This window comes from Coregonus lavaretus (genome assembly GCF_964263955.1).
Source record: "Coregonus lavaretus genome assembly, chromosome: 23".
Taxonomy (NCBI): domain Eukaryota; kingdom Metazoa; phylum Chordata; class Actinopteri; order Salmoniformes; family Salmonidae; genus Coregonus; species Coregonus lavaretus.
The window spans coordinates 8,319,038-8,330,794 of record NC_140010.1 but is presented as its reverse complement, the minus strand read 5'-3'; the positions used below and the strand labels follow the sequence as shown (position 1 = coordinate 8,330,794).

At 45.4% G+C, this 11,757-nt stretch overlaps 1 protein-coding gene across 1 annotated transcript; it reads left to right on the top strand.

Annotated features, from left to right (window-relative positions):
* The first annotated feature begins 2,005 nt into the window (after positions 1 to 2,005).
* LOC311099149 (elongation factor 2b-like) lies at positions 2,006 to 11,368 on the top strand. Its single transcript, XM_084139817.1, has 14 exons — positions 2,006 to 2,134; positions 3,767 to 3,981; positions 4,993 to 5,174; positions 5,474 to 5,685; positions 6,404 to 6,582; positions 7,881 to 7,986; positions 8,099 to 8,351; positions 8,585 to 8,780; positions 8,885 to 9,008; positions 9,183 to 9,425; positions 9,587 to 9,940; positions 10,171 to 10,353; positions 10,483 to 10,615; positions 10,771 to 11,368. The coding sequence occupies exons 1-14, from the start codon at positions 2,132 to 2,134 to the stop codon at positions 10,962 to 10,964; spliced, it is 2,577 nt and encodes an 858-aa protein (XP_083995943.1). The 5' UTR covers positions 2,006 to 2,131; the 3' UTR covers positions 10,965 to 11,368.
* Positions 11,369 to 11,757: the final 389 nt, after the last annotated feature.

Genomic DNA, 11,757 nt, shown 5'->3' with positions numbered 1-11,757 from the left:
TTTCTTCCATCCGCACTGACATTAAATAACTGGACAGGTGAAAACACATTCCTGGAGGGCATCCAACATATTGCTTTCACCTTTGCTGTGTTGTCAGATCAGTAAAGATGAAGGAGAGGAAACAAGGAGTGGATGTAACTTTTACTGATATGCAGCCATATTATGTGTCCTCTCACACTCCCCCTGAGTCACTTGGAGTATGTGTATTTCTAAGTATCCAGTTTTGTCTTTGCACCATCAGAACGCTGGATCTTATCTTCTGGCTTCTGTGATAAGTCTGTTTACCCCCACATAACATTCTGGTTGTGATTGAAGGAATGTCTTGCTATATGTATTTCAAGGAAAAGACCCTGTGTTTCCCATAAATTAAAGTGATTAATGGATGATACTGAGTCAAACGTCACAGTTCAACCTTTATAGCTATATTACATTACAGCAATATTACTTTATATTATTGGAAGCAGTGTGTGTGTGTGTGTGTGTGTGTGTGTGTGTGTGTGTGTGTGTGTGTGCGTGCGTGCGTGCGTGTGTGTGTGTGTGTGTGACTCCATCCATTGAAGTGGTCCAGTCCAGAAACAACCCATATAGGCCCTAGTCCCTAGCCCTTAGCTCCTAGTCCTTAGCTCCATACACTTCTGTTCTGGAGATTTGATAGTCAAAGTCCTACCCTCCCTAATCAGAGGGCAAGGAGATACCATAATACTTATACCTATCAAATACTTTAATGTTTCTGTCTGTGCCTGTCTTTAAAGATTGTGGAAGGTAGACCATTTTTACAATCTACCATGCAAAACATTACATTGGAGCGAGCCAGATTGTGCTCCGTTCAATAATTTGAGATTCTGTGGATTGACAAAATATATTTGGACTAATAGTGCCTCCTTGTGGATTCGTGCCTGTATTACATGTCATAGCCTGGTCATAGCACGTCGCACGGCGTTTATCAAAGAAAGCCTGGTCTCATAGACTAGGCGTAACATAGTAAATATTATTCCGGTACAACCAAATGGGTATGATATGTTACATTTGGTATGGTTAGATAAGACAGAAGGTTACGTTAAGGCCCAGTGCAGTCAAAAGCGTGATTTTTCTGTGTTTTATATATATTTCCACACTGTGAGGTTGGAATAATACCGTGAAATTATGAAAATGATGATAGTGCCCTTTTAGTGTAAGAGCTGTTTGAAAAGGCCACTTGAAATTTCAGCCTGTTTTGGTGGGATGGAGTTTTGGCCTGCCTGGTGACATCACCAGGCGGTATATTAGTTAATAGACAAATAAGAAAGAGCGTTCCAATCCTCTCTGCCAATAACAACTAGTTTTCCCCTCCCCACTCAGACCACTCCTAGCAAAATTATTGCTTGAGAAATTACTATTTTTAGCTGTTTTTGTTTCTTTTTGACCATATTAATTGAAAACAATCACAGTAAGGTGCTTAATTGTTACCCAGAAAGGATTTTATATTTAGATAACAACGGCTGCATTGGACCTTCAAGGCAAAACGAAAGTAGGGTGGTTGGTCAGGGTGGCATATATCACGAAAGTCTAGCAACCCAAAAGATGCGTGATCGAATCTCATCCTGGCAAATGTTAGCTAATTAACAACTTTGCAACTACTTACTACTTTTTAGCTACTTTCCAACTAACTTAGCATGTTAGCTAACCCTTATCCTAACCCTAACCTTAACCCTTTATCCTAACTCCTAACCCTAACCTCTAGCCTAGCTAGCTAATGTTCTCGTTAGCTACCTAGCTAGCTAATGTTAGCAACAACAAATTAGAATTCATAACATATCAAACGTTTCGGAAATTCCTAACATATTGTACAAATTGCAATTCGTAACATATAATACGAATTGTAACTCGTAACATATCATGCGAAATGGATGATGGACTTTCACAAATTAATACATATCATACGAAACATAACATAGCATTATTATTGATGAACACCGAGTTTACTTTGACTACGTTACGTCTTCCCATGAGTCCACGTTGCAGCCGAACGGAAGTGATATAAAGCAGCGTAAGCGGTCATAAGCGTTCTCTTTCCTGCCTATCCTTGGACGAGGAAGGCGGTGTATTCGCAGCGTTAATTTTACCAATAGTTTATCTACGAACATCAGGCAAAATGGTACGTTGATTTTGAATTGTTTTGCTATGATTCCGTGGACCGGAGATTCAGTGTTGTCCATGGGTAAAGAGTTGGAGCACTTCTTCTCCATTGCCGGTGACCAGTTGAAAGGAACAGGGCCCGGTGAAGCAGCCTCCGGGGCACCCAATATGGATGCTACCTGTTCGAACAGCATGACGATGTTTAGAAAACCGCGGCGGACATCGCTATATAAACGTCCATATGACATTTTAATGATTTGACGGTTACCAATTTCTCCTAATAATTTCGTTTACGGAATATTGTGGTTGCTTGAATCTACGCAGATGTCAAATGTTGGTTTTTACTATATAACCAACCATCTTTAGGGGTTTCAAGTCTGTTTTATAACTGGGCCCGCCCAGATAACTCTAGGCCAGGGTTTCCCAAACTCGGTCCTCGGGACCCCAAGGGGGATTTTGCGAGAACGCTGCACATCTGATTAAACTAATCAACAAGCTTTGATCATTTTAATCAGCTGTATAGTGTTAGGGCAAAAATCAAAACGTGTACTCCTTGGGGTCTCGAGGACAGAGTTTGGGAAACGCTGCTCTAGGTCATCACCCGCTATAATGTTTGGGGGGCAACACTTGGTTTTTGACCACAAACGTTATAGTTAGTCACTGTTTGACAATGGTCATTGGCAACATCGATATTCAAAACCGTTGGTAATGGTAGCAAACTGTCCCATATGTCAATTCTAGTGTGTAACGCAATTTTGTTTTATAACTTGGCCAACTGGCAGTAAAACGTCAGTTATTGGTTCAAACGTGGCATGACTTCTAGTTAGGTCTGTGTGTTGGCTTGCTCAAATTTAGGCCAGCAAGTGCAGCGTGATGCATTTGGGCAAAATGGGCAGTTCCCAAGTAGTGTGCGTCACTGCTTATATAAAAAAGGCCTCTACTCCAGTCTAGGGCGTCATATGCGCCAATGCTGACTAGTTAAACTCAAAGGATAATCTCTTCGCGTTTATCAACCGAATAGGACTGCCACAACTACATGAGTCATCGAGCCAGCTGCCAATATAACTAGATTAAAAAAGAGCAAATAAACTGCATGTTGTCTGCTGGTGGTCCCTCCCTTTTTAAATGGGCAATGTGTTGAATTCCAGTCTGCGCTAGACTACTGCAGGCTGTCATACAACCCGCCAAGATGGATGACATATCACCTCACCCCATTTGAATAGAAGACTAGTCCAAATGCAAATATCAGCATCCCTTTTCTGATGTCCCATCTAAAAGGGCTAGATCATCAGTCAATGTATTGTATCACCTTTTTCCTCTAGCTGGATGTGGTTATCAAATAAAGATGTTCTATGCTGCTATAGGACAGTCAGTCTATCTAGAGAATGTCTTTCTGCATTGCTTTTCATTTCTCTTTATACGGTTTTGACCAGGGTTGCTGCTGTTATAAATGTCAAATGCATTTAAGCACCGTACATAGAGTGAATCTTAACTTTGACTTGAATTTTCACTTAGTCATGCACTGATGTCAGTGGGAGTTGGGGTTCCCCCCCCAATTTTTTTATAAAAATTTACTATTTTATTTAGGCAGTTTAGTCATCAAGACTAGAACAGGTTCTCTTTTCTGATTATGTGGATCTTTGTTGCTCAGGTGAACTTTACAGTGGACCAGATCCGTGCCATCATGGACAAGAAATCCAACATCCGCAACATGTCTGTGATCGCACACGTGGACCACGGCAAGTCCACGCTGACCGACTCCCTGGTGTCTAAAGCCGGGATCATCGCGGGGTCTCGCGCCGGAGAGACCCGCTTCACAGACACTCGCAAAGATGAGCAGGAGCGTTGTATTACCATCAAGTCCACGTAAGTAGTACAGGGTCGTGTTCATTCTGTTGCTAAAATGTCTTAAAACGAAAATGAGTTTCTTATTGGAAAAGTCTGACTGTTTCTTTAAAGTAAATACAACCCAGAAGTGTTTGAATCTCGCATATGGAATTGGCAGGTTGTTGCTTGGGGGTGGTGTCTTAAAGTTAAAATTGTTGGCCTTCACCAGAATAAATGTAAACTAACAAATCAAGTATATGTGTGTTTTACTTTAAGAGCGAGAGCTCTGCCTAACCCCCCTCCTCCCGCAGGGTGGCTTCTGAGCACTTTTTTCCCCCCATCATATGTTGCTGTCATATACGCACACTCGTTCATTAGAGGCTGCTGCCCTATGTACATAGTCATGGAACACTGAGCACTTTCATGTTTACATGCTGTTTTACCCACTGCATAGGTATATGCTGTATTCCAATCCTATTTAACTATTGCTGTACATGTACTATTCAGATATACTACATATTCTATCCATATACCATCCATATTGTCTATACATCCCATTATATACATCACACATACTGACATTTCTTCATTCCATTCTTTAACTTTTTAGATTTGTGTGTATTGTTTAGATATGACTGAGCTGTTGGCACTAGGAACACAAGCATTTTGCTACACCTGCAATAATGTCTACTAATTATGTGCATGCAACCAATAAAAGGTTATTTGCTTTGCGTATGAGGTTAGCTAAGAATTGTGTGGCTGAAAAACATACTGCATGTACAAATGCCTGAACTGAAGATGCCAGATTAGAGGTGGATAAATGTCATTGTCCGTGCTGTGGCGATTTTTCTTTAGCAAACAAAGCAGGATAAGTTACAGTACAGCTTGTTCAGTGCTGTTCTGTTCCCCCTGCACACATCAACTAGTTTCCTACTCTCCCGTTCTGTCTACATCCCACAGCTGACTGGGACGCTTGGTTTCAGACAAAAACAACTACATTAAAATCTCATTCACCTATTCTCTCCACCCCCTCTCCCTCGCTCCTCTCAGGGCCATCTCCATGTACTACGAGCTGGGGGAGAACGACATGGCCTTCATCAAGCAGACTAAGGATGGGCTTGGCTTCCTCATCAACCTAATCGACTCCCCGGGCCATGTGGACTTCTCCTCTGAGGTCACAGCCGCCCTTAGGGTCACAGACGGAGCGCTGGTGGTGGTCGACTGTGTCTCAGGTACACTTACGGTCTCTCCTGTCTTCTGTCCCAGTCGCCTCTCTCCCTTGGGCAGTCTTTCTTGCCCTTTCAGTTTATTTAGATTCCATGTATATTTTAGTCATTTAGCGGACGCTCTTATCCAGAGCGACGTACAGGAGCAATTATGGTTAAGTACCTTGATTTAAGGGCACATCAGCAGATTTTTCACTTCGTCTTCTTGGGGATTTTAACCAGCAACCTTTCAGTTACTGGCCCAAATGCTCATAACCGCTAGGCTAACCTGCTCATCTAACACCTTCTCGTGCTCCCCTGGTCAGGTGTGTGTGTGCAGACAGAGACTGTGTTGAGGCAGGCCATTGCTGAGCGCATCAAGCCGGTGCTGATGATGAACAAGATGGACCGTGCCCTGCTGGAGCTGCAGCTGGAGCCGGAGGATCTGTTCCAGACCTTCCAGCGCATCGTGGAGAACGTCAACGTCATCATCGCCACCTACGGCGAGGACGAAGCGGGACCAATGGGTGCCATAATGGTGAGACACACAGGTTGCGTGAATGCAGGATTGTGTTTAATACGCAGGAAAGGAAAACGCATATCTAAAATGGTTATTGTAAATTCTGCTCGGTTTCAGTTAAGGTTCACTCCAAATCATGAAAATAAAAGTATATTTGCTCTTGTTGTTGGAGCACCAGACAGTGCTCTGACTAGTGTGTAGGCTACTTCTCTCTGGTAGCAAGGTTAACTTCAGGTAAAACATTTAGGAAATGTAGCTGGCTACATTCTTTAAAAAAATGATGGGCATGCATCGTTTTTGCAGCAACAAAATACCTTTGACAATGTAAGCTAATTTACTTGTGCGGCTGCTTGCCAAAGTGTTGCACTGCTGTCATCTGAAACGATTTTTTGTTGCACTAATGTATTTTGTGTGAAGGGAAACTATAGTTGCATGCTATTGAAGCAAAAAACCACTGACTTTATGAAACACAGGTGAGATGGTTTGTTTTTGAAAATGTAGATTTCTGAAAGCTACTGCGACCTCTGACACACTTGATGAGCATAACTGTAAGTAGTGATCAGTTGGTTTGAATATCTTCTAACTTTCAGACAATTCAGAGCTTACACCGCGATGGAGAAAATCAATGTCCAGTTCAACTGACAGACAATGGGACTGGTCCCAATTCTCTGGCGTGATCATAGGTCAAACATGCTTCCCTAACAGACAATGACCTGGCCCTATTGTCGTCCCTCAGATTGACCCTGTGATCGGTACCGTGGGGTTTGGGTCTGGCCTACACGGCTGGGCCTTCACCCTCAAGCAGTTTGCTGAGATGTACGTGACCAAGTTTTCTGCTGGCAAAGAAACCCAGCTGGGATCAGCGGAGAGGTGTAAGAAGGTGGAAGACATGATGAAGAAGCTGTGGGGAGAGAGGTACATGCCCATACTACACACCCACTGTACACATAGACACTACTGCACATGCACGCAACCCCAGTCTACACATTGTACACGATGACACATGCACTGTACATAGAAACCCACTGTAAGAAGATGGGAGGACATGATGAATAATCTGTGGACAGAGCGAGGGTATTCAGACAAGAGTACTGGAACAAGATGTACACAGGTATGCGTGCGCTTAGATGGACAGACCGAAAGACACGCGTAGCACAAGTGGAATACGCAATGTAGAAATTACAGGTAGACGGGTACATACTTACTCTGGGTGCGTTCCAGATAGATGTTCTCTGTGCAGATTGTCAGATCTATACTGTCTGGAGAAGTGTAGCATCTCAGGAACCACACCAATGTAATTTAGTAATCATATAATTTCTACAGAGCTGCACTGAAATGTATCTGGAATGCACTTTCTCTCTCTCGCTCTCCCTCTCTGGGCGCACTTGATTTAAAAACGCCTGTTGTGCTGGTTAGGCGGCGCTTGTACCTTAGGACCGATGAAATGGCTCCAAAAGGGACAACTCCGCCTACCCCGGCGCTTCGGATGAATTAAATGAAGTGTGCCTGTTCTCTCTCTCGCTTTCTCAATCACACGCACACAGGTGAGGGCGTGGCAATATTGAAAAGTGATTTGCAGGTATGTGACGTGACACGGGCAGCCCCCTATATGTACAGGGTTTTTCTCTGTATGGAGACCTAAGGAAGACCAAAGGGTTGAAGACAAAGTAAACTCATTTGGGAGCCTAAATCTCAGGTGCGCACTCTTCTCTTATGTTGGCAAACAATCTGACGTGTTGCAAATATTTCCTGTTTTTGGCTGTTTACTTGTCACGGCTGATTGTAACATACTATATGCTTGCGAGTTCCTGGCTGTCGTAGTGACATGAAATGTAGTTAACTGTTGCATTTGTCTTTTTTTTCCTTGACTCATAATAGCACTGGTTTTGCAGATGGCAGCTATTTTTGAAGAAGGTTTTACCCAAAGGTTTTGTTTGCAAACGGGGTCGAGGTCAATTCGAATTGAAGTCGGTCAATTCAGGAAGTAAAATAAAAATGTTGAAACTGGTTATTTTCTCAAACTGAAGAGGATAAGCTATTTCAGAAGTTATTCCATTTAAAAAAAAAAATCAAATCACTAAATTAATTGACTTCAATTGGCATGGATAACTACCCTGGTTGCAACTTGAGTTTAATGCACCGCTCAGTCATTTAGCAGACGCTATTATACGGAACTGTCAATGTGAATATTAAACTGTGTGTCCACCTGGTAGGTTTTTTGACCCAGCCACTGGGAAGTTCAGTAAGTCTAACCTCGGCCCCGATGGTAAGAAGCTGCCCCGCACCTTCTCTCAGCTGGTCCTGGACCCCATCTTCAAGGTGAGAGGGGACATGACCCCCCCTAAACTGTTTTAATTGATTTTATGCAATGCATTCACCAATATAAAATACATGTATTTTTTTATGGTAAGCAACTTCTCCCTCCCTCCAGGTATTTGATGCTATCATGAACTTCAAGAAGGATGAGACGGCCAAGCTGATAGAGAAGCTGGACATCAAGCTGGACTCTGAGGACAAGGAGAAGGAGGGTAAGCCCCTGCTGAAGGCAGTGATGCGTCGCTGGCTCCCGGCCGGAGAGGCCCTGCTTCAGATGATCACCATCCACCTGCCTTCCCCCGTCACCGCCCAGAAGTACCGTTGTGAGCTGCTCTACGAGGGACCAGGAGATGACGAGGCCGCCATGGGTGAGGGCTCACAAACACGTACACGCAATGCTTCAGCCAGCCCACAGTTTACTCACTGCAAGACACACACTTGGCGCTATGATTTGATGGCTCACACAAGATCCAAAATTAAAAAGTAACGGTGCACGTGCCTATCCATGTCAACTAGCAAAGGATTAGACCTCAAATTTCCTAGTTGATATAAAGTCTGGTTTCATAATCCTAATTAACCTCCCCCTCTCCTTGCCGCTCAGGTATCAAGAACTGCGACCCCAAGGCTCCCCTGATGATGTATATCTCTAAGATGGTGCCCACCACAGATAAGGGTCGCTTCTATGCCTTTGGCCGTGTGTTCTCTGGCTGTGTGTCCACCGGCTTGAAGGTGCGCATCATGGGACCAAACTTCACCCCCGGGAAGAAAGAAGACCTCTACGTCAAACCCATCCAGAGGTGTGTGTGGTACCATTTTTAAAGCGGCAGATGTGTGTGACTTAACTTTTTCAAGCATTGTTTATTCTTCCCCCGCTTCATCACTCGTCTTCCTCCCACTGTAGGACCATTCTGATGATGGGGCGTTATGTGGAGCCCATTGAGGATGTGCCATGTGGGAACATTGTTGGTCTGGTTGGAGTTGACCAGTATCTGATTAAGACTGGGACCATCACCACCTTTGAACAGGTGGGTTGTACAGCGCATCACCTTTTACTATAGCAAAACTCAAGACCGCTTTGACTTTTTGTGACTGGAGTACTCCTAGACTTTTGTTCCGGTTAAAAGTAGTGCACTACATAGGGAATGGGGTGCCATTTTGGACGAACAATGGATGAGTATTTATGTATGCTTGTCCGACAGGCCCACAATATGCGTGTGATGAAGTTCAGTGTCAGCCCTGTGGTGAGGGTGGCTGTGGAGGCCAAGAACCCTGCTGACCTGCCCAAGCTGGTGGAGGGACTGAAGCGACTGGCCAAGTCTGACCCCATGGTGCAGTGTATCATCGAGGAGTCTGGAGAGCACATCATCGCCGGGGCCGGAGAGCTGCATCTGGAGATCTGCCTCAAGGACCTGGAGGAGGACCACGCCGGCATTCCACTGAAGGTGAGGGAGGGGGAGGAACAGGGCGTGGGGGACAAGGATTGTACTTGAGAGAGACTGATTTCTCAGAGTATAGTACATGGTAAGATGACCGTCATGGAAATATCTATGTAGACTAACTCACTGTCCTAACCTGATTCGCAACTCTCTCCTCACCCTAACAGAAATCTGACCCAGTGGTGTCCTACAGGGAGACCGTGTCTGAGGAGTCTGAAGTGATGTGTCTGTCCAAGTCCCCCAACAAGCACAACCGCCTATACATGCGGGCCAAACCCTTCCCTGACGGCCTGGCCGAGGACATCGAGAAGGGTGACATCAGCCCCCGGCAGGAGCTGAAGATCCGCGCCCGCTTCCTGGCTGACAAGTATGAGTGGGACGTGTCGGAGGCCCGTAAGATCTGGTGCTTCGGCCCCGACGGTACCGGGCCCAACCTGCTGATGGACGTGACCAAGGGAGTCCAGTACCTGAATGAGATCAAGGACAGCGTGGTGGCCGGCTTCCAGTGGGCCGTCAAGGAGGTGGGTTTAGGTTTGCTTTAGTTAAGCTTGACAACTAACTGCTGCATTGTGACTCATTTTCCTTGCCAAAGCTCATTGATGCGTTGTAGTTTAATGAAATCTACCTTCATGACTTCAGTTTGTATGTGTAAATAGATTAAAATCCAGTGTAGGCCATGCTACAGGTACCAAGTTTGCTTAATCATTTCTGTCCTGAGTTGTGATGTGCAGTTCCTTCCGCCCTCTTACAGGGTGTGCTGTGCGAGGAGAACATGCGTGCGGTCCGCTTCGACATCCACGACGTGACCCTGCACACGGACGCCATTCACCGCGGTGGCGGACAGATCATCCCCACCGCCCGCAGAGTGTTGTATGCCTGCCAGCTCACCGCCCAGCCACGTCTCATGGAGCCCGTCTACCTAGTGGAGATCCAGGTGTGTAACTACTTTGCCACCTGACCAGGAACTCGGCCGCTGTCTTATATTGAATTGTATGCTAGGCTATAGGGGTCTATTTGGAATCAAGTATGACGTTTCTGAGTAATGCGTTTCCTGCTTCTGCAGTGCCCAGAGCAGGTAGTGGGTGGGATCTACGGCGTGCTGAACAGGAAGCGAGGCCATGTGTTCGAGGAGTCCCAGGTGATGGGCACGCCCATGTTCATCGTTAAGGCCTACCTGCCTGTCAACGAGTCATTTGGTGAGTGAGCGAAATTGAACCCAACTCTGTGTAGAACAGTTATTCTTATCTGATGGGTAACGTCTAGAGATGACACATTGAACTCTGACCCAGTGTTCGACTACTGTCAGATAGACCTCAAGCGGTAACTGTCCTGTTCCCTGTTCCCGCCCCAGGCTTCACCGCTGACCTGCGCTCCAACACGGGCGGCCAGGCCTTCCCCCAGTGTGTGTTTGACCACTGGCAGATCCTCCAGGGAGACCCCCAGGACCCCACCACCAAGACCGCCATTGTGGTGGCCGAGACCAGGAAACGCAAGGGGCTCAAAGAGGGCATCCCAGCCCTGGACAACTACCTGGACAAATTGTAAATGTTGTCCTGGTTTCCCCCTAGCCACTACGACCCCCCCCCCCCACACACACTTGTGTAGATTGATAATGATTGGCTAGGCATACGCAATGTGTTTGATTTCACCTAGCCTATCGGAGGGTAACGTGACACCTATTGGCATATTGCTTATGGTATACCTATCCGACCCTTTCAGATCTACACAGTGCCCAGGGGAAGGGACTAGGGGTTGGTTTGGAATTGAGTGGTCTGACCATTATTTTTTCTTCCCCCTTCATTCCTTCTGTTCCTCCATTGTACGAGTGAGGGATGGGACTGTACAGTGCACTGTGAGCGCAGTAGCGCTTGCCTAAAATGGAAACCTGGTGAAACAAATCCAAGGATGGAAAATGTGTAAATCATAATAAAAGATGACTAGAAATGGTACTTGGGGTGGACCTCTCTCTGTTCATTGGCTCAAATTACAAAACTATTTCTGTAATGTTCCCTGAATACTTTGGCTTTATTTGACCCTTGCATACATGATAAAGGCAAAGAACCCAAGACCGGTGTTGGACAACTTGGTACTGTTTTGGAAACATATTAAAGGGCTCTAGTCAATCTGCATCGGAAGTTCAGCGTTACATTGTGATTGCCTTTACATTTCAATGTTCCCTCTAGCGGGGACTGCGTTCACGGAAAACGCTTGTCGGCTCAACCGGAAATTACCTTTACATTTAAATCGCGGAAGCTGTGACGCTTCAGCGTTGGCTTATGTAGAGCCGCAGTGTATGAATCCTCGATTCCAGTTATAAGCATTTAAAAATGACTAGTTA